Raw genomic sequence first — 21628 nt, 5'->3', positions numbered from 1 at the left:
GGAAAGAGTCCTATAATTACATGGGTAGAAAAACACATCTGTAGAAAGACTAGATGCTTAGGCATACATGCAAATGGGACATTAAAAGCTTCTCTTCCTTCTCCCTCCAACATAATTTTCTTCAGATTGGAATACTGTACTTTGTACTTTACAGGGATAAAACTGATTTATCAGACCAAACTCTAAGATCTCCTAATATATCAAAGCTTAGGTCATTATCTTAATGTCTAAGCTAAGCTAGGCAAAGCACAGCAGACTCAGTGTTTACGTTATCCAAGATGCATCTTCATTGCACACTGGTGGAAATCCTGAGTAATTTACTCAGTGGGGTTACATCCTTGTAAAACTCACGTAGATGAAAATAGAGCTGGAGCCTCATGTTTCTGCTGTTACATGATGTCTGACATCACAGACATATTTTTAATACAAATGACCACCAAGCCTAAGGATTGTGCATATTTTGATGAACACTAGTTATTTAGCTCGTTTTCATTCCCCTCTGTATACTGCAGAATAAAGTGTAATTCTGTCCTCACAGGAAAAACTAGGTTTACTCCATGCTAAACCTCCTAATTTCTGTATAGCGTTGTCTTCAGATACACTGGAAACTCACTTATCCACATACATATCTTCTAATACTTGTTATATAGTTGATTACAAACTATAGGTTGAAGGAAGAATATTTCCAGGCTTAACACACGATTATTTTTTAAAATGCATTGGTGTTGGTGTGAGTTTTTAGTATTGTGCACTGCTGCTTTTTCCACTGCTTTCATTCTTTCATATTGCTTCTGTACCACAAGCCATTGCTTGTAGTTCTCCAAGCAATGTATTGCTAAAGTAAAATGATTGCACGTATATAACTATTGCAATAATTCTTTTTTCCTTTGTGTGTATTGCCTTGACAATGAGATTTGGGAAGGTAAAATAAAAATCGGGTCCAAACACCAATTGTTCTGTTTCTTTTTCTAGATGTATCTACGCCAGAGGCTGGAAGAAAATTGATGGATGCCTCTGTAGTGAACGGTGGCCTGGAACCGCAAGGAAAGCAGAATGGGGCCACACAAGCGACAGCGCAACGCAAGAGACTCCTTAAGGCTCCCACGTTGGCTGAACTTGACAGCTCAGATTCAGAGGTAAAAAAAAAATCAAGATTCTTCTCAATTTGTCAGAATTGAGTCTTACTCCTTAATTCACTGAACAGATCAGCTGAGAAGTGAGTTTGCAAATTATCATCTGAATTTTCCGTGGCTGCTTTGTTGGCCCACAGAACTTAAAAAAAATGTTATCAGACCTCGGAAATGGGAATATTCTTTTAAAAGATTGAATGCTAATTTTGTCCTTAAACCCAGAATTTACTTATTTTTCTAATATAAGTATCTGTCCACAGTGTATACATAGCAATTATGCCTTTGGGAATGCAGGGAAATGTGTTGTACCCTTCTGGCAGGAGCTGTCACTAAAGGACTCAGATGTGAGGCCAGCCTCACTGTACCTGATGTTAAATAAAGAGCATCAGCCGTGCCAGAGGGGTTGCAGTTTGGTGCAAATGTCAGTGTGTTAGTTTGGTATAAAGGCTTGTGAAGTAACACTGAGTAAATGTTTCACACATAGGGGCATGCGCATACCACTTAGGTGGAGGAACAACTTTGACTCTATCCTCTCTCAAATGAAGATTTTTAAAATGCGTAAGAAGGAGAAAAGCTTTCAAAAGCCCTCTAGCTTAAAAACTGCAATATATGATCCTCAAGAATGAGCTTTATCTACTGGACCAGCAGTAGTATTAATTGAGCTTGTACCTTTCTGAAAGTTAAGCTGTCTGGAAAGCACATGCAGGCAGGGTTTATTCATGGAGGCTGATGTTAGCCTGGCGGAGGCAGTCTTCCCTGACTCCCTTTCTCTCCAGTTAAGTGGGAAAGGAGGGATTTCCTGACAGGGTGCTTACAAAGGCCTCTAAGCTGAAACATAGGAGGCTGGGGAAGAATATATGTGGGGAGAAATTTGTCTCTTTGCATACTTTCTTGATCTGCGAAAGGTTGGCTATCTTTGTATTCAGGGGTTATCCTGTGGGTGTCTTGTGTGGGTGCATAATTTGGTGCATCTATTCTGAAAGCAGAAGAGACTTCCATTCTGAAATCTCTCAGCAGTCTTTAAAATGACAATAGAGGCTATATGAGGTTTTGTTAATGTGAATGAAGCTGGGCAAGAGGCAGGAATATTAAGACCTGTCAATGAGAACTGAATCTTGAATGCACAGCTTCCCAGCTCTGTGCATCCTGAAGCTAATGCAGCATGATATTTCACACGGAAAAATGAGCAGAAGCCAGTAAAATAAAGTTCTGTAAAGGGAAACGTGAAGTGATTCTTGACCGAGGGAAAAATAACATGTCTGACTGTGACTATTGATTGGGGAATACTGTGTAGGCAAGCAAAGTCATATAGAATAAGCTCTGGAACATACAGCAAAAGGTACATTGAAAATAAATTGGCCGCATCGAGCTGTCACAGAGAATAGATGCTGAACTGGTTTGAGTCAACAGAATTAGCTGGTGAAGCAATTAAGATGATTAAGGTGCTCAGCAGAATACTGGTTGGGGCTCAGGAACAGAGCTTAAGAAGTGAAAATAAAAAAACTGAAGGGTGTTTGGGTGAAATTTTCCAAGCTGAAGAAGGGGGTGGGACACAAAATGATTGAAGAAAGTGAAGATCTCTCTGTCAGAATTTCTTCTATTCCTGACTTTCATTTTGTATGTAACACACAGAAAAGCATATGTGTTGTCCTGATTGCCTATAAATGACTCTGCCACCTCTTTGCCTGCAATTTGAATTTGGCTTAACCTATTTAGACTTACTCACTGGGAGTTGAACTATGACTATGTTATGCCCTAAATTACAGGCTGTGAATACCTGCGCTGCTTAGCTGCAGACCTCCAAATGAGCTATGATGCATACCTGTTTTCTTCCCCCTTCATCCCTTTTGTTCTTCTCTCAGCTGTGATGCAGATTATGCCCCAACGTTTTGTTGTCAACCAGCAGTGAAGGGGAAGGTCTGATATAACCCTATGTCCATTTGCTGGCAAGGATCAATATTGTACAAACCATTCCTACTTTTTGACCTTGCTTTTTTCTGCATTACCACTAGAATCACAGTTTCGGAGAGGGAGAAAGAAGTGCCGTTTTTCTTTGTGTGGCTAAGTGAAGCAACAATCTAATCGTGATTTTTGATGCAGATATGAAAATGGTATCCTCCTAATAAAGCTACAGATATCCAGACAAAAATCACGTCAGTAACATATTCAGGTGTTTTAAGATGATGCCTTTAAAGCTGCGACTTTCTCAGTACATGTAAAATTCTAATCGTTTAGTCCTCTATAGAGAAGTGCACAGTCCCAGACGTTGGGTTGATCCAACCTCAAATGTAAAATGACAAATATTCTACCAAAATAGTCAAGTTACTGTATTGACATTATTGACAATTGAAGAAATTCGTACAATGGTTCATCAGTACAACCTACACAAGATTTCATTCTCAAAAAAGCCTTGAATGTTTGAGAAATCATATGGCAGTAAGAGCATTTTCAGTACCTGTGTTTGTGCACAGAAGAAGTAATTTGAAATGATAAACCAGGAATACCTGTTGTCTAAGTAGGATGATACGTCAAATTTAACATACTCCTGGTTTCCGTTTTCCCTGGGTTGGTTGTTTATACTTAATATTTATTGTACTTAGCCATTGGCTTTGACACTTCATTCCTTCTCATTCTTTAGAACAAATGTGGCTCCTGGAATCTTGTAGGTCTTCACCATAGAGAAGCTCTTTATTCTCTATTTTTGCCCATTTTTTTCATTCTGGGTTTTTTGGGTTGGGTTTTGGGGTTTTTTTGAGACTTCTAGGCCAGTGGAATAGCCAGTGTTCATCCACTACTAATGAAGTAACTATACATCTTTCACAAAAATGGGAGCAAGATGGAGACATCTGGGTGATACCTACTTTTGCAATATGTGACTGAGACATGATCTCCCTCCCAAGTTAAGCAGTGGAATGAAAATGGTCAGTAGCTATTTCTTTCCACTGAAAGGTGGCAACTAGCAAAATCAGATGGGCATGTGAAATGTTTCTGTAATCCCTGTTCTACAGTTCTACGTTAAAATATTTATAGGCTTTTGATATTTTCAGTTGTGCACCGTGTTTTGTCTCTCTTCTCTATGTGCCAGTGTTTCAGACAGAGGAAATACGGAAGGAAAAGGAGAGCAAAAACCCCCTGAAAAGTGCGTAAATAAACTCAGTGCATAGACTGTTGCTTGAACCACGATTCAGTCTTTTGTAAAACTCTACAGCATAAGATGCTGACAACTGGAAGCACTTAAAATTTTTGGTCAGGACTAAGTAAGGTCCTACAGAACAAGAGACTTCTCTAGAGCAAGGAGTGCTTGGATTGTGCTCCAGAGACAGCTGTTCCCTGCCTGCTTCTCAAAAAGCCTTCTCTGAAGCCCTGGTTGCTCTTCATTCATAAAAATGAGCAGCACGGCAGCATGGTTATGTTTTTTTAATAATTGACAGCTTGCTTAGTTCTTCATCTTAGCTTGTTAGCTTCTAGTAAAGTAATCTTTCCCTCTGAAGAATTTGACTTCTACCAAGTGAAAAGTTTCATAGTTCCCTTTGTTCAGGGGTTATTCTCTTTCACAAAATTTGAACGTTTAACTCTAGAGTTGTGAACACTGTTGCACCCCTTCTAAAGAACAGTGCGTCCAATTGTCTTGCAGGTTCTCCAGTGGTCTTTTAAAGCAACCATGTAGCATGAAGCAGTGATATGCAAAGCTATCTGAGCTAGCTGTGTAGTTAAACTACACTGGTTTCTGGAAGTGAAACAGCTCACATAGCTGAATGTGCTGCTTAAACTTCCCTACAAGCTTCCCATCACAACCCTTTTGCGGGGTCATACTTGGTATGTTAAAGTGAATATATAGGTTTGGGATCTGAGCTGGTTTGAGTCTCTTTGCAGAATAGCGTGTTGTGGCATATATGTGGGAACAGTATATATCAGTGTCCTCACATACAATGTGTACCCTTGGACTAAGCATAAAGTACAGATCACCTGATGGGAATTTGTAGAGGCCTCTGTCCTGGGATGCATGGTGTTCTTTGAGGCGATTCTGACAGCTTTTCCCTTCCAACTTGCTGTTACCAAAGAAGACAGTCTTTCAGCCAGTGGAGGTTTTCCTGCTTGCAATTCACGTAACTAAGGAAATGTGTGAGAGAGAAGCTTTGACACTTGCTGGATTTTAGAGCAGGTCACTTGTTTGATCTGTAAAGCTTGACAACTTAAATGATGTAAGTCTCCTTGGTTAAAAGCTTTCACATGAGAGCTAAAGAGCATTCACACTCAGTCCTTCAACTCAGTTCCTTTGGGAGGCTCCTGTGATGATCCATATCTTGCTGGTATCTGATGGCTGAAGACAGCTTTTAGGTGAAAGCAAAGGATTTAATTTGGGTGGCATAATGCTGTAGATAGCTGAAAGGTGTTAGTCAAAGCTTGTTTCACTTTCATTCATCTTGCAGGAATTGCTCTTGGCTGTTGTGATGAAACATACTTACATAATGAATGAGATTTCTTTTAAATACAGAAGAAAGGAGAAATGCACCAGGATTAAGGATTAGAGAACAGTGCAGTGGGAATCAGATTAATTTCTCTTTACCTAAGTCACTTTTGTAAGTGGTTCTCATTCCTTTGGTTACCAGAGAAATCTAAGTGCTGATTCCTTGCTAGTATGAGAAATGAAGTTGAGTTAAATATATCTGCCGTAGCTGGAAATCCTTAGAAGTCCTTGAATACGCTGAGGAAAATTAGCAGGTTACAATGGATTCATGTACCTCTCTTCTGAATTCATGCACTTTTCTTCTGATCTTGTTCTTTCATGTGATAGTTTAAATACACTGAATTCCAACCATTATTCCAGTTTCTAAAAAAGCTGAGCATTGACAATTCCATTTACTCAGTAATTTGTAGAGTGATGCGTTTTTCTCAGGACTTCTAGGGCTTTGAGTGTTTGAATGGTGCAAAATACTTTTAACAGCTTGTGACTTCTGTGTGCTAAGAAGCAAAAAGAGAAGAAAAAAAAAATCCCTGAGGAATTCTGTTTCTTTTTCTCTTGACACACAGGAGGAATCAGTGCACAAATCGGCAAGTAGCAGCAGCATCTCCCCCTCACAAGTGGAAGACCCCTCTCAAGAAGGTACCAGCAGCAGAAAGAGTGAGTTTTGATGAGAGAGCCCAGTGGCTGCTTTTACACACTTGTGTTGTTATCTATTCTATGAATTTTGGCTGAAACTTTCATAGAAAGCTGATGCTGAGTGTTGTTAATGGAATAAATCTCTAAAGCTGAACCCTATAACCTGGTGAATAGGTCACCTGTGATTAATGATTGGAAGGCATTAGCCTCCTCTATATGTAGATATTTTTGTGAAACAGAAAGTTTCATACCTGAAGTTGATGGACTGTAGAGGAATTCAGAAGTGAATGGTGGGTAGTCGAGCTATGCTCTTCTCATGGAAGAATTTGTTGCTGCAAAACCACATTCTAACGCAAGACCAATTTAAATGTTTCCTGCATCTCTGTCACCATGGCAGTGAATGTACTTGTTTGAAAGACTCTATTTTTCTTAAGTACTTACTGGGAAGAGAGAAGTATCTGTTCCTTTTTGTTTCTGGCACAGTTATTGTAGACTTTCCTGTGTAACATTATTTTTCATTTCTTTCAAAGTCTTTCAGTTTCACTGGAAAGGTTTTGTAATGAAACATGTAATCTGTGCATGTACTTTCTTTGTACAGAGGTGAAATAATTAGAATAAGCCAACACCCTGAAACACCAAACTTATATACAATGCTGACTGGACAGCTTAGTGTAGAAATTAGCCTATATTTGCTACTTTTATGGGTATTCCTATTTTCTTAATCTGGAAAATGTGATGAATGTGGTACCTGTCTTGATGCTCTGAGTATGGATGTGGGAATTCTAGCAAATCAGTGGCTGGTTTTAGTACTAAGCAATGTTATCTAACAGTCTGACTTACAAGAACTAATTTTTTAATACTGGTTGAATCTTCAGTGCCTCCAAAGTTCTTGCCCATATCATCTACGCCACAGCCTGAGAGACGGCAGCCACCTCAGAGACGGCACTCCATTGAAAAGGAAACGCCAACCAATGTGAGACAGTTCCTACCACCTTCAAAACAGAGCTCCAGATCACTTGTAAGTGGAGTGGGTGGTAGGAAAGAGAAAAAGAGGCATGCTAGGAGTATAATGAAAATTAAAACTTGGCTTCAGTGTGATTAGAACTTGTCTCAAAGAAAACTTCTCAATTCAGAAACAGCCCTTGGCTACTAAAGACGTTTTGAAATCAAGATTTGAACTTTGTCTTGCTAGCGTATTTATCCACAGTCCCAGGTACAGGTGCCTCAGAAAACATTTGCACTCTGATTAGGACTCTGGGTAAAGCCACGTGTCTTGATTTTATTTCAGATCATTGCCCAAACAGATGAACTTCACCTTACTGATTTTCCATTTGAATAGAGACAATTCCAAAGCAGTGGATCTATTTTGGGATTTGGGTGGGGTTTTTTTAGTTGTTGGAATTATTTCAGTTAATGGCTGAATGAATGGAATGGTGTTTTTCCTTCCCACCTTAAGATCTTGTATGGTAATGTTTATACATATGAAAGCTCTTTCAGTAATCGAAATCAAGGTTTGTCTATGTTGCTTTGTTGAAGTTACTGAGGCAAAAACCTTTATTACTGCTTGAAAAGAAAGTACAGTACATTTGATCAATTAGCCTTAATTGAGAGCTGTTTTCCAACAGGGTATAAACAGCAAAGGGTATGAAATCCTGGTTCGTTTATGCTGACATACTGATTAGTGCTTTGTAATGTCATGCAGGATGTGTTCCTCATCTATTTTCCTATCAGCAGGGTTTAAAGTATGCCCCATGAGGTGCTAGTGAATAGAGAAATCGATAAACACATACTAGTTTCGAAAGGAAGGGAATATTCACTTGTCCCATCTTGTAGCACAGTGATATTAATGGCCTTTGAAGAGTGTTTTTGTTGGCCCGAGAAATGTTGTTTGGGATCCAAACCTATTAGATGATCAAGTGAACAGTAACAAGAAAATAATCTCCAGATATTCCCACAACATGCTTCCTCCTTTTCAGAGGGTCTGCTGGATTTTGTCTATTATATCTTTCCAAGTAGAATGTAGTTTTTGATTCCAGTTGAAGGTCTGGTAGTACCATGTTGATAAACGCACAACACGAGTAGACCTCTGTCAGAGTGAACTTGGAGCAGAACATACTGCACCAGAACCAAGCTGGAGGGTTCCTTCAGCATGTGTTTGAAGACACTATCACATAAAATGGATCGCCTGCTGCACTCAGTGGAAGAACAAGCTTTATTTTCCGATAGGCCCAGAATCGTTCACAGAGATATTGTTTAAAGGGAGGAGGGTAGAAAGCATTATATGTTCCCTCTTTGTTTGTTCACTGACTTATGCTTAGAAAAATATATGCAAAATAAAATCATTGCAAAAAAACTAACTCAGTTATTCTACACACACACACCGCCCTTAAAAATACTAGAGGAAAAGGGAGAAAAAGCATTAATTAAGTCAGGCTAATGTGGGAACAGACACAGACAGGAAAGGTTTTTCTAGTTTCTTTTATGCTTGGGGTATTTTTGTGGTTTCTTTTGTTTGATTGGGTTTTTTTGTGTGTGAATGGGGTTTTTTTAATCTTGAGAGAACTGTCACCTAGCTTGGTTTTTGCTATGAAGTGAGAAAGAAGGAAAAACCAGTAATGAAATGATGTTTTGTTAATAACCTATTTTATTTGATGCCTAAAGAGCCAAGTCTTTAACTTGGCAATAGTGCCCTCTAGGGTATGACAGACAACTCCCACAGTACTTTTGTTTTTAGTTTTGGTAGATGATTTCTGATATGCTGGCACAGGCCCAGTTCCACGCTTTGACTTACTGCAAGTCTTTCCTTCCCCAGAGGGATGCGAGCTTCTTTCAGTGGCTGCGCCAGATGCTGCATATATAATGTTGCCATTCCCGGAGTGAACGCTTCTCAATAAGTGCAGAATTATTATTTACTTTTTATTTGACTTCACACTTCTTCATCCCTTCCTCCAGGATTGATGGAGTTTCATTTCTTATCACCTGCTCCTGTGACTGCGTTTCTCTCCAAGGTGAAAGAGGCCTTGTCAATGAATAGCCCTCAATGCCAGTGAAAACAGGCAGGAGTTTGCTACAGTCTCTTAGCAGGATTAGCAGGAAACTGGTCTGTCTTGCATACTAACGATGGCTTTGTGAACTGGCATCTCATCAGACACAGGGAGTCAGACCTAAGTAGGTGGGGAGGGGAAATAAACTTGGAAAAATGCCAAACAGTCCTTTTGATATGTCACCCAGGCAGTGCTACATGGAAAGGCAAGGCAGCTCAGTGATTTGGGGGGGTTTAGGTTTGGTGGCGTGCTTGCCATAGTGAGCTGACCTGGTACTTAATCAGTGAGATGAAGCCAGTGTCCTGAGACGTACATATGGATGCCTTTGTAGTCTGTTTGCTTTTTTAATTATTATAATTATTATCACCATTATTTTTTTTTCAAGACCCAGAGGACCAAAGCTAATAGTTTCATTTATACACAGCATTTGCTTCTCTGCTTCATATCTATTGTTCAGGTTCCTAGGATAACCAGTTTATTTCCAAGGACGGCTTTCAGACCACTTTTTTCAACTATGCAAACAGCTTCTCTGCTCAGCTCTCATCCCATTGAAGCAGCCATGTGTGGGGTGGCAGGGGCTATGTACTATCTCTGTGAGAGAGCTTTTGCCAGCAGGTGGAAACCCGCAAAGGTTTGCCTCTTTTTGCTGGCTTTGGAAATCACCTTCACCAGCATGTTCCCTCCTAGGGGAGCACTTCCTAAACTGTGGCAAGAATTAAAGCTTAGGTTGGGACGTTGCACCTGATTGATGTTGATTTCAATGTGTGTAGAATATTTGTGTGTCTTCAATCACCTCACTGGGAAAAGAAATCAGTTCTGAAAGGACAGCAAACTAAAAATGCAACATCACAAGATTATCAATGGGACAGACCTTAAATCTTACAGCGTATGAAGATCCTGAATCAAAAGTCCAGCAAAACTATTGTAATTCTTGGACTATGTTGTAAAGGATAAGCTTTATGTTTCTACCAAGATACGCTATGTAGAATGGAAGGGCATTTGCAATCTGTTTTACTTGAAAAGCTACGTATTGTTTTGGTCCTCAGCTTGCTTACGTACCAGAACTTGCAGGATAACTAATAGCTATGTACCAGGGAAGGCAAACCCACTGAAAAGAAACATTAATTTATTTACTCCTATGTAGAACTGAACATGAATAATGTCATTTTTTCCTTCTTTTTCTTGTCCCAACCAGTAAGTGATAGTGTGAAACCACTGCAGAAGAGTTTATAGTTGAGATATCCAGCTGACTTCTTAAAAACATGTAGTCTGCAAAAGCATCGAGTTAGTGCTTGACTAACTGGGAATTGAAGAATTTAGAGGCCAATCTGACACTTGGTCATATTGCAGTTTACTAGTGCAGGTCATTTGAATGCCTAGTGACACCCTTTAATAAGAAGTTTTACAAGGAATATATTAGTGTAAAAATGTGTAAGTCATAAGGACCTATTAGGTGTGTGTATGCTGAAGATGACCTACAAAGTAATTTATTTCACATTATGGATATGTAATTCTTACTACCTGCTTTTCCTGAGAAAAAAAAAATACATGTATGCACCTTAAGCTGTTGTGGTGTATAGAACATGACTGCACAGTCAAAGTGTTAAGCCAGTTCTCACAAGGATCATGGAAACTGCAAGTTCCAAATAGTATTTTTAAGTAAGATTTTTTTCCCCCTTTAAAAATAAGAATGCTGACATCTCTTTAATATTATAATTAGTATTTATTATAATTCCAGAAAATCAAGACCATTTAAACCACATTTTGTCTTTAGTATGTTCTGTTGTATGTGAGTGTTGCAGAGAGCTGGAGTTCTCTCACTTGGAGCTGCCTCATTTGGGTGCAGATTATTGTTGGAAGTTTGAGCAATAACTCCAAAGCATCATTGCCTAATGAAGTTTAGCCAGTGCTTAGAGTAATTTTAATTAATTTCAATGCCTTAGAGGTAGTGTAGAAACAAAAGATTTTCTTGTTACTTATTTCTATACCAAAAAGGGGAGGGGGTAGGAAGGGAAGTCAAGTGGTTTTCTGAAATCGGCATAATATTTATCTTTCATTTAATGTTGCATTAACATTTTGTTGTCCTTGTGTAAGCTCTGGAATTAAAACATTAGCATTTAAACATGTGAACGTTTTCTGTTTCCCCTGTCGCCTGCTGGCTATACCTATTTGCTTTAGTGATAATCATTTTCGATTGGTACAAGTGATCCACACTACTCCCCTAGTCCCTGCTCTACACCTGTAGCAGATCCGCAGACTTTCTTCAAAGGAGCAATATTCCCTGACATCATCGTTCTGTAAATTAAAGGAATGGCTGTTCATGAGGGGGAAGGAAGAGCTTCAAGTAAGAAATGTCTTTCTAAAGGCCTTAAGGCTCTGATTGATTACAAGTATTCAGTCAGCCTCATTTGCCTCAGACAGTTTCTGCCGGTCTCCCACAATGCAGACTCGAGGGGGGTTGCTGGCATTGTATGCATCTCGCTTTCCCACCCACTTCCTCTCCCATCTCTCCCCAGCCTTCTCCATAGTGAGGCAGTTGCTATGGGGAGAACCCAGAATGAAACGCTGAGAGCTGCTGGTTAGCTGTGAATTTGCTCATAAGGAACAGAAGTTATTTTGGTTTGGCTGTGCAGTTTTACACCTCGGAGCAAACTGCAGTTGGTTTTGATGTAGATTGTTCTTTCCAGAAAACTAGTGATTATATACCCCAAAGGTTTAGCTGGCAAGTCTAACAAAGTTAACTCAATTCTAGTCTTTTGTGGGGTACTTTAAACAGAGTGAAGTTTCTTTGTGTTCCCTTTCTAGATAGGTAAGACAACAGTTTTTAAAAATGTGGTGGTTCCTAAATGCTAATGTTTGCCAGGTCTGCAACGTAGAAAGATTTTCTTTTTAATCTAATGGAAAGACAAAACAGACCTCTGAGAACATGGAAATGGAGCATTTCACTGCTAATCCAATTCATCAGTTCAATTTGTAAACGAGATCTCCAAACTGTCAGCCACATCTTTGTATTTGCAGGAGAAATTTCCTTCTTTTATTCAGAGAGCATTACATGTCATTGTCATTACCACACAGTAGCCCCTCTGGGCTGACTGAAAAGGTTCACCAAGCATAAAGTGATGGGAGTTCCCACAGAGGTTTCTGTCTTTCTGTTGGAAACGTATAATCAACTACAGGGCTGGATTACAAATTGGGTTGGTGCTTTTTATTCTCTGGTACCAAATGCAGGAGTTCTCTGCACAGTATTCTTCTAAATGCTGTAATACAGAACAGATGCAAAATTTTGTAAATGGAAAGTTGTCAGTCTCTATTTGAGTCTCTGCCATTAATAATGCAACATTGGGTAACCCGTTCTCCTGCTTTATATTTGAAGATTATTCTATAAAGCTTAAATTGCTGCTGTTAGTTTCCTGGGGCAGAAAGGAGAATTTCTGTTCCTGAACTGAGGTAACCTTTTGTAGTCTTGGTAGGATTCTGATCATGTGAGCACCAAGACATGGTACCACTGAATAAACATTTCTGTTAGAGTGGGCTACTAACAACTTTCCTTGGCCACTCTGGGCATCACAAAGTCTCAGAGAAATCGCGTGTTTTCAAACAGTATTCTTAAAAGTAATGCCATTTGCCAAATTACCTTTTCCCTTTCAAATTGGAAACCTGAATGTTGATTGGTTTGATACAAATCATAATATAAGACAAACAGAAAGAGGGGTCAAGTGGTTTGAGTAGGAAAGATGAAGAAAACTGTCATTCTTGTAAAGGCTGAACATCAGACCATTTAGATCATGCTTATGCAGTCTCTGATGGTTTGGAATTCATGTGATGCCCATGAATGAGCTGGTGCTATTCCGTTTTGAAGGGAGAAACCTTCTGTTCTCTGGACTTACTAACCAGGTGGCTGGTTGTATAGGTTGAAGTCTGGAAGAAGCCATTTGACTTTGAAATAATACAGGTTTTTTGGCTTCCAGGAGGAGTTCTGTTATCCGGTGGAATGTCTGTCTCTGACAGTGGAGGAGGTCATGCACATCCGTCAGGTGCTGGTGAAGGCAGAGCTGGAAAAGTACCAGCAATATAAAGATGTCTACACTGCTCTCAAGAAAGGAAAGGTAGGGCTGAGTCTGTGGGGGCACTGAAGCTTATTGAAGGAGGCCGGTCGCACAAGCCTCCTATTTACACATTTGGTTTTTACCCTGTATTGGAGAGAAAGAATTGATACCCATCAAACATCCCCCTAAATGTGTAACACACGGGTCAGCTTCCTTGGATTATGTGCAGAAGCGTCAAAACTTTTCATGGAAACACCTTATTTTTGAGATTGTCTATAAAAGTGCAGCAGCATTCACCATTTTCAGAGCGTATCTGTGTGAGTATGTTTTTAAACATCATTGACTGAAGTGATTTCTGCTCCCATGCCATCTGCAGTACTGCTTAGCATTTCTATTCCAGAAAATGGAGTTACAGATATCAGTAGGAAACTACAACAAGGTTTTCATATGGATCCTTACTATCAAGCAAAAAAGGAATGAAAGCCTTTAGAAAAGTCAGACAATGTATGACCCTCGAAGGAGATTTGATATTAGAGAACCCATAACTAATGCATTTTTTTTCTGTAAACTGCAGATTGGGAATTGATATTTACCAGTAGAAGCAGTGTCCCTTTCTCCCACTTTTGATTGTGCTTCTTGAACACCTCTAGCAAGTGTATTTTGACTTCACAGTGTATTTTACCTACAGGCCTACTTCTGTCTAGTATGCAGATTTAATTTAAAGTTTTAGTATGTTTAAGACAGAGGAACAAGTATCTTAAAATGCCATTCATTAGATTAATCATGGCTGCTGTCATGATGTATAAAGCTTAGTAATGAGCTTTTGTCAAATCTCAGAGTAAGTTGATGCTTTAATTCTTTTACCCCACTATTAAATTGTTCACTTTTATTTCTAACAAAATTCATCTAGCCTCGCACGAGTCTCTGGATCTCAGTCTATCAACTTCTGTTTGACTGCAAAATTTTTCATTGTTCAATACCTTTCCTTCCTAGAAATGTCTTAAGCTTGATCCCTGCCTTCTCTGAATAAACTCAATAGATGGGATTTATTATCCCAATATAAAGCAGTTGTTCCTCAAGCAACATTGCTATAATAGCTTGTTCCTGCACCTCCTCTAGTTTTCAAGAATGTAGAATTGGAAGAAAATCACCAAATGTTATCACAGGCAAAAACTTTGTTTCCCAGAACCTGACCCAGGTGGTGAGGAGGGTTAGGCTGAACTTATGCCCAGTTGTTCTTGTGTTGTTCAGTTGTAGCAGTTCCCTTCCTTACTGCTGTTATTCTGACTTTCCTGTTGCTTTTTTGTGTAATAATGATAAAAGAAATCAGTGAGGGAGAAGTAAAAATAATCTAATAATTAACTGGCAAGTGTTTAATTTAGATAAAATAATAAAGGAGTATTTCTAAATGAAGATACAATTCTGGACCATTCTTTTCAGTATTATCTTAGAAGTATGGACCCAGAACTGGATTTAGTACTGCAGCTGTGGGCTCGCTGATAGCAACTATAGCTGCAGTCATTGCTGTGCGGGACTTTGCCTAACATTGTGGACTCCTCTGTTCTTCTTCCAGCTCTGCTTTTGCTGTCGAACAAGGAGGTTTTCCTTCTTTACCTGGTCTTACACTTGTCAGTTCTGTAAGAGGTAAATATTTAACATCTGTTAATAAATGAATACCATTTCAGAGGGAAAAAATACTGATTTAAACATTACAAACCCTCAAATGTTTCCACTGCATGCTGTTGATTGGTTTTATTTCTATAACGGTCAATGGTAAAAAAACCATGCAAAACCAGTTCCTTCCTAAGTGACAGAATTTATTCCTTGGGCTGAAACTCTTGGCTAAAAGTGAGAGAAACACTCATTTGAACACTCAGTTCTTCTATGCTCATGGGAGAGTGAGATAGGATTCACCCAGACCCCCCAGCCAACAGTTCTATAATCTCTGTTGTTGGGGAGAACATTTCAAGGCCGTTTGCCTTTGGGGGAGATTTGGAGTATTGGTGGGGGGAAAGGGAAAAGGAGTCATTTGCAGGCAAATTCAAAATGTGAACAGTGAGACAGTAAGTGTGGAGATCTATGGAATCACTGGCTGTCTCACCAAAGGAGGTTTCTTTAGAGGAAGAACAGCTTCTGCTTTTGCTTTTCTCTGGTTTATTTTTAAATTTAGCTGTAGTTCTTGTTTAGCATTTCTTCTTGCTTTTGGCTTCACGTTCTGATTGAAGTTATCACATTGAAGAAGCTTTAAAAATAAAGATGAGGATTGTAACTCCTGAAAACATTTATCCCATATTCCTGATCTAAATGTGATTTTTTCCCAATGAAGTGACTCATGCTTTTGCTTTCTTACACAGGCCTGTATGCTCACAGTGTTGCAAAAAAGTAAGTAAGTAAAAATATGGTTAGATCCCTTCTGAAAGGCTGTAATCTTTGTAATGATGCTGCATGTCCCTTCTGCTGTTCTCAAAGATGCGGTTGCCATCCAAGCCATATTCTACTCTCCCCATCTTCTCACTGGGACCTTCAACCTTGCAAAGAGGAGAGAGCTTTATGAGGCCAGAGAAACCCTCTACCAGTCACCACCATTCACTGCGGAGCATGTCCAGGTGAGAAACAACCCCAGCTCACATGTGTCTATCGCACATGCTTCCAAAGTGTTTCATTTTGGGTTATCAAGCATTAAGAAGATGCTGACTACCTGGTTTGTAGTCATCAATGTTTCTAATGCTCGTAGTAACCTTTCTGAAGCCTGAAAATCCATGTTTCTTCCACTCATTGCTTTGATTCACAGAAAAGCAGAACTAACAGCATGTCTTAAGCCTTTTTCACGTTACAGCTGAAAAATAATGTGGGTCTGGAACAACGGTATTTCTGCAGCATCTCTAAAAAATATCCTTAGCATGTCTTTTTCTGGTGTGAATAGGCTCTCCTGAAACAAATCTCACAGGCTAGAATCACTCACTGAGTGGGAATTCAATGATGTCTTGACAGATTTATCTTTTGTTTCCTGGGTTTTTTTTAATTCTAATTTTCACTGGAGGGTTTTTTTTTTTCCCTTAGATATTATGAAGTTACCTACTGGTTTTGTATCTTCTACACAAATGGTTGCCAAAGCTAATCCCAGGAAATTAAATGTAAAATAAATGCTCTTTTTTGAAGGCACCTACTGTATAAACCCTCTGCATAAATCACTAGTGTGTGATGCCGAGTCAAATTAGCCAAGCACATCCTCTATTTATAGTTATTAGTGAGATCGGTTTTGCCAAGGTAAATGTTACACATGGCCCCAGATAGTGACCCTGCAATCTTACCAAAGCAGGCAGAAGCTGCTGGTTGGTTGGTCTCCTGGTGTCATTTCTGGGACAGAAGAAAGGAAGATTCAAATCAAGACCATTCTGATGTGCTGTTTCCCTTGGGTCCGCCTGCCATGCTGCTAGATTAACATGACAGGTTCTGCCCTTTTGCCTTTCAGGTTGACCTCAAGGTCCAAATCTGTAGACAGGTCACATGAAGAGTTTCCCAAAGAGTTAATGGAGGACTGGAGCACCATGGAGGTGTGTGTGGACTGCAAGAAGTTTATTTCAGAAATCATCAATTCAAGCCGGCGCAGCCTATCTCTGGCCAACAAGAGAGCCAGGTTAAAAGGGAAAACACAATCCTTCTACATGGCATCACCGGGAACCTCTGAATACTGCCCCTCTGAAAGGACTATCAATGAGATCTGAGCCTCGTGCCTTTTGCTTTGCTTTTATCTTCATGAGGTCATCATCCATGAGCAAGGTCACTGAAATGGGATTATCATTCCATTGCTTCGTTTCACGTGACCAGCTTGAATTTGCATTAGATCACAGGATTTCCTAGTGCAGTGGTTCCCAGAGACACAGAATGCGTTGTTTAGATCCGTGTAGGAGGGTACACAGTGGGTCAGCTGCTCACACTGGAAGAAAAACGATAGTTTGAAATTGTTGCCTCTTTTGTATGTGTGTGTTGAAACTAGAAAGCCTTTTCTTGCTTTCAGTCTTTTTTTAACCATGCTTTGAATCATTTTCCAGGAGATGAGCTGCAAACATACCTTTCATGGAGAACCAAATCTAACAAAGCATCAGTGTTAGCACAGTAGCAAACAGTAAGTCATATTGGCATTACCACCCTAGTAATGCTCGTGTCCTAGTTGAAACAACAAAGGGTCGTATCGCACACCAGACACGGAGTGTGAGTGACTGTGGTTAAACCCATCTTCCTTTGCACTGTTTCAGTTGCTCTGAGACCAGGGTTCAGCACAGCACTCCACGGTGGCTGTGTCCAAGGGCAACATATGTGACAAAGCTCTTCACCAGTGTGGTTAGCTGTTCCCCTGAGCTGCTGTACTTTTTAAGCCTTAGTGTACTTCTAAGTGTCTCCTGAGCGGGTTTTAGTAGTTTACTTTCTATCTATCTTGAATGTATGATGATGACTACTAGTAGCAGTGAATTTTCGTAGTAGACAGATTTGTACAGTTTATGGGGAGGATGGGAAATAAGGGAGGCTTCTAGTTGTAACTGAATACCTGTAAAGTTGGTGACTCAGAGAAAACGGTGGGTAAGGTGTACATTTGTATTATAATGGAGCACACAAATACTGCTATAGTTATGGCTGACAGCATATCCACTGACAACCCCATTTTTCCTGGGGTTTATAACTTGGCTGTAAAAACTCGTATTCTGCAGAAATTTGGGACGGTGCTGTCTCAGATTGGGAGCAATCTTTTCTTTAATCCTTTTTCATTCCTTTTCCCTTTTTAACTCACTCACAAGAGTGCTAGGCTACTTGTTTAGAGGTTCCAGCAATGTTACAATGTTAACTGACATCTCATGCTTTTTTGCACTTTTTTTTATACTCAAAATACTTTTGTTTTTAAATTCAGGCGTAACCAGAGTTAGTCAATAATTTGGGGCCGGCTCATTTTGGTATTTCAGAGCAAGGTAACGTAGCCAAGTTATTCGTACTTGAAAATCAACTACTGTAACTTTTTCATAAATTTTTTAATACCCTGAGGCATATTTAATATAGCAGTGTATTATAGAATGACATAGCAGAAAAGTTTCAGATCTATTTATTAACATTTCTATACTTCGGATTAATGAGAGATACCTCAGAACTGCTCCAAAGTAGCTGGGACTGGATTTCCCATAACGTGGTTTTAAAGCTGTAGTAATCAAAACAGATTCTCCTGTCCAAATCTCCCCCTGGTGAGGGATGGTGCTGGGGCTGTGGGGTACCAGGGCTGCTTGATTCTACCCAGTGTAGAATTCAGAGCTCCAGTCCCACTGCTGGCCGCCTTCTGCTGCCCAGGGCACCAAGGCTTCTCCTTCAGAGTGTATTTGCATGTTACATTGCAGCCTTTGGAGCAGCCACTCATATCTTCTAAGCTGATTTGAAAAGCACATGCAAAAGTCTCCTTAAACCTTCCCAGGGTCTTGCCCGTCCTTATTTTTCTTTAAACACCCCCTTAGAACATGACAATTTTTGCCTATGCAGGGCTTATGGAAATAGAATGGGTTTATTTTGTTCTGAGCCAATGCAAACAGGAAAAGCAGGGCTCAAGGCTGACTCTCCTCCATAGCTGTCCCATGTAAGGTGAGGTGTCAGGGCCCCCTCCTTGGGGTACCTCTGGAAAAGTGTCTTGCATGCTAAAGCACCTGGAATACTGGCGTGAGATGAGGATGTAGGATTGCGGGAGGTGAGCAGCACAGGCGGATTTGATAGCTCTGCAGCTGCTGGAAGGGTCGCCTGATCTCAGTCACATCAGCACTTTTTCTTGTTTCTGTGCCAAAACCTGGCCGTGTGTTTGCTGCACAGCGCATCAGGAAAACTAGACAGAAGGAAATGCAGGAAATCTCACTTTGTATCTCTCCTGTTGTTGTTCTGGTCATTTTACCCTGGAAATGCCCCAGCCACGTGTTCCAGTTGCTCAGTCCTCTGCTCATAGTCCTCTTCCCTGGCATCCTCAAGCGTCTCAGGTGCGGGGTATCCAGCACGTCTGTTTTCCCCTTTGAGAGAGAGATTTAGACAACTGCAGAGCAAGCAGGACCAAGGACTAAGTAAATCCTGAGCGTGCAAAGGGAAATGTGTCCCTCGTGGCATCCCTGTGCTGCCATCCACCCTGGCAATGTGCAGGGGGGCTCTGGGGAAGCAGCGGAGCCTTGGGATCCAGCCTCTGCTTGCCTTGGCTCAGCCTGGGCTGTGCCATCCTGGACAGGGCACAAACACTGGACAACACCACGATGGTTGTACAGACTGCTCCATGTTGGGCATGCAGAGCTGCCTTGGGGCAGGGCCTGGATAACCTCCCTTTTTCCCTGGGAAAAACCCTTTGGGCTGCTGGCACATGCCATGGCAGGCTCCCGAAACCATGGTGTGGAGGGCTGCCTCTCCCCTTCCCTCCCATCCCTTCCTCCCTGGCACAGTTGCTCCACATTATCCTGGCATTTCATCCCGCAGAAGAGCAAGCAGTGGGTTGGTTGCTCGGGCGCAGCTGAAGGAGCTGGGCTCTGCTGGTTGCCGGGCTCGCTGCAGAACCAGCTATTTTTAGCTTTCCATCTCGCTGCTTGTGCTCGCATCCCAAATCCACTGCAGCCATTCGCCTGCACACCCTGCGGTGCTGCCTGGCATGTCCTAGTTATGCTCCGAGCTTCACGTCAGCGTCAGAGGATGAAATCAGAAGCTTGTAAATATGTGTAATATATTTATTAATACTTAGGCAGTCTCCATCAATCATGCAGTGGGAATTACTTTCCCATGATGTTTTTCAAAAGGAAATGAGTCTTATTTATGTGTGTTGGCTGTTATCTTTGTTAGAGTTAAAGCGTTCAGTTTGCACTCCATAGGCATTTTAGAGTGAATTACTGCTGACAAGAATGCGGGACCAGCACAGTGAGCTCCCTGCCATGAATTTTAAAATCTTCTAATTTTGACTTGGCTTTATTAATATGCCCAAGGTCTGTTTGAATATCTCATAGAAGGCCCAAGGAGTTAAAAATGCCACCGGCAGCATCCGTCTTGTTGTTCTGGTATGTGAACCCAGTGGTGCAGTATTCAGAACCAGCTCTGCTGCTCACTGGCAATGGAGGAAGTGAGCAGGGCTCTGCTGCAGCTCTCGCACCCAGCTTCCAAACGTTCACAGTTACAGTAGCGCTGGGCAGGTTTCTTGGGTTTATCCCTTTCCTCATTACTTCCTTTATACAGGGAGGGGTGTTACCTGGCAAAAATAAAAAGCCTTTCCATTATAGCCCTTGTCTGTGTTAATTACTGATGTGGAAGCTGATTTAAAGGTTCTGCTTTTTCATGCTTTTACAGTTCTGTAAGATCACTCGGATGTGTCTTTTGGCAAAGAATTGTTAATGAGAACGACTGAATAACTGCAGAGCACTGGCTGGGCTGCAGGGAGGGAGGGAAACATGTCAAAGCACTCTTAGAATAGCAATAAAACCGCTTGTGTAACCCCAGTGATGCCAATAGCACCCACCCATCACACTGAACCGCCTCCGTCCGTTACCAGTGTGTTGCTGCTTCCAGCAGGGATGGTGTGTAGCCGAGGCTCATCCTGCATGCAGCACAGGCTTTGGGAAATCTCCATCCCTCATGTCTGGGAGAGAAATGCTGCAGTCTTTTGGAGAGGTTTTCGATTGAGTTTTTCCACCAGAAATGGAGAGAACATTTTTAGCACAACTATTATGTTGTTCTCTTTCAAGCTTTCCTTTCTCCCCAGGTAAGTTCAGCATCAGCTTCCACAGTTAGCTACTGGCTGCATGCTCTATAGGTTAAAACTAATGTAGAAGTTCCAACTTTAGACTCCTGCTGGCTACCTTCACACTTTACCTCACGCAGCAGCTCTGTACATCTTTTAGGAATGTCTTTCTTAGGAGCTCAGTCTCACCGGTGATACAGTGACAGCACACAGGCATGGGGGAGTGGTGCTGCGACTGCACGCTCTGGTGCTACAGCGTATGGATTATGTTAATGTTACTGTAGAATCTTACAGTATTTCCATGTTGACAACCTGGAGCTGCTCTGGTTTATTTCTTCTTTTGTATGTATGTATCTTAAGGCCAATCTGAGAATGTTTATCAATATCGACTCCAGCTATAAAGATCTCTTTGGTTGCTTCTGTCTGATTTTTACTACTGTGTTTTAGATTTTTTGGGGTACCTGCTCTTCACCAGAAGTTCCTGGTAGGAGAGTACCAGAGAGAGGGGCGTTAGCTCAGGCTGATGTCACAGAATCATAGAATAGTTAGGGTTGGAAAGGACCTTAAGATCATCTAGTTCC

The 21628-nt window shown here is 40.8% G+C and overlaps 1 protein-coding gene across 1 annotated transcript in view; it reads left to right on the top strand.

Moving 5' to 3' along the window:
- Positions 1-17179, top strand: part of SPIRE1 (spire-type actin nucleation factor 1) — a gene marked incomplete at its 5' end in the record, with an annotated part of 27417 nt that extends 10238 nt beyond the window's left edge. The window contains 8 exons of the mRNA XM_010012252.1: positions 973-1136; positions 6162-6252; positions 7107-7249; positions 13244-13381; positions 14895-14965; positions 15676-15703; positions 15791-15927; positions 16794-17179. Coding sequence (XP_010010554.1) covers positions 973-1136; positions 6162-6252; positions 7107-7249; positions 13244-13381; positions 14895-14965; positions 15676-15703; positions 15791-15927; positions 16794-17046 — 1025 coding nt within the window. The remainder of the gene's footprint in view (positions 1-972; positions 1137-6161; positions 6253-7106; positions 7250-13243; positions 13382-14894; positions 14966-15675; positions 15704-15790; positions 15928-16793) is intronic.
- Between the last annotated feature and the right edge of the window lie 4449 nt (positions 17180-21628).

The sequence above is a fragment of the Nestor notabilis genome, unplaced genomic scaffold, assembly GCF_000696875.1.
Source record: "Nestor notabilis isolate BGI_N333 unplaced genomic scaffold, ASM69687v1 scaffold21683, whole genome shotgun sequence".
NCBI lineage: Eukaryota > Metazoa > Chordata > Aves > Psittaciformes > Psittacidae > Nestor > Nestor notabilis.
Note: the sequence above shows the minus strand (reverse complement) of the source record. Positions and strands in the feature narration are given on the sequence as shown.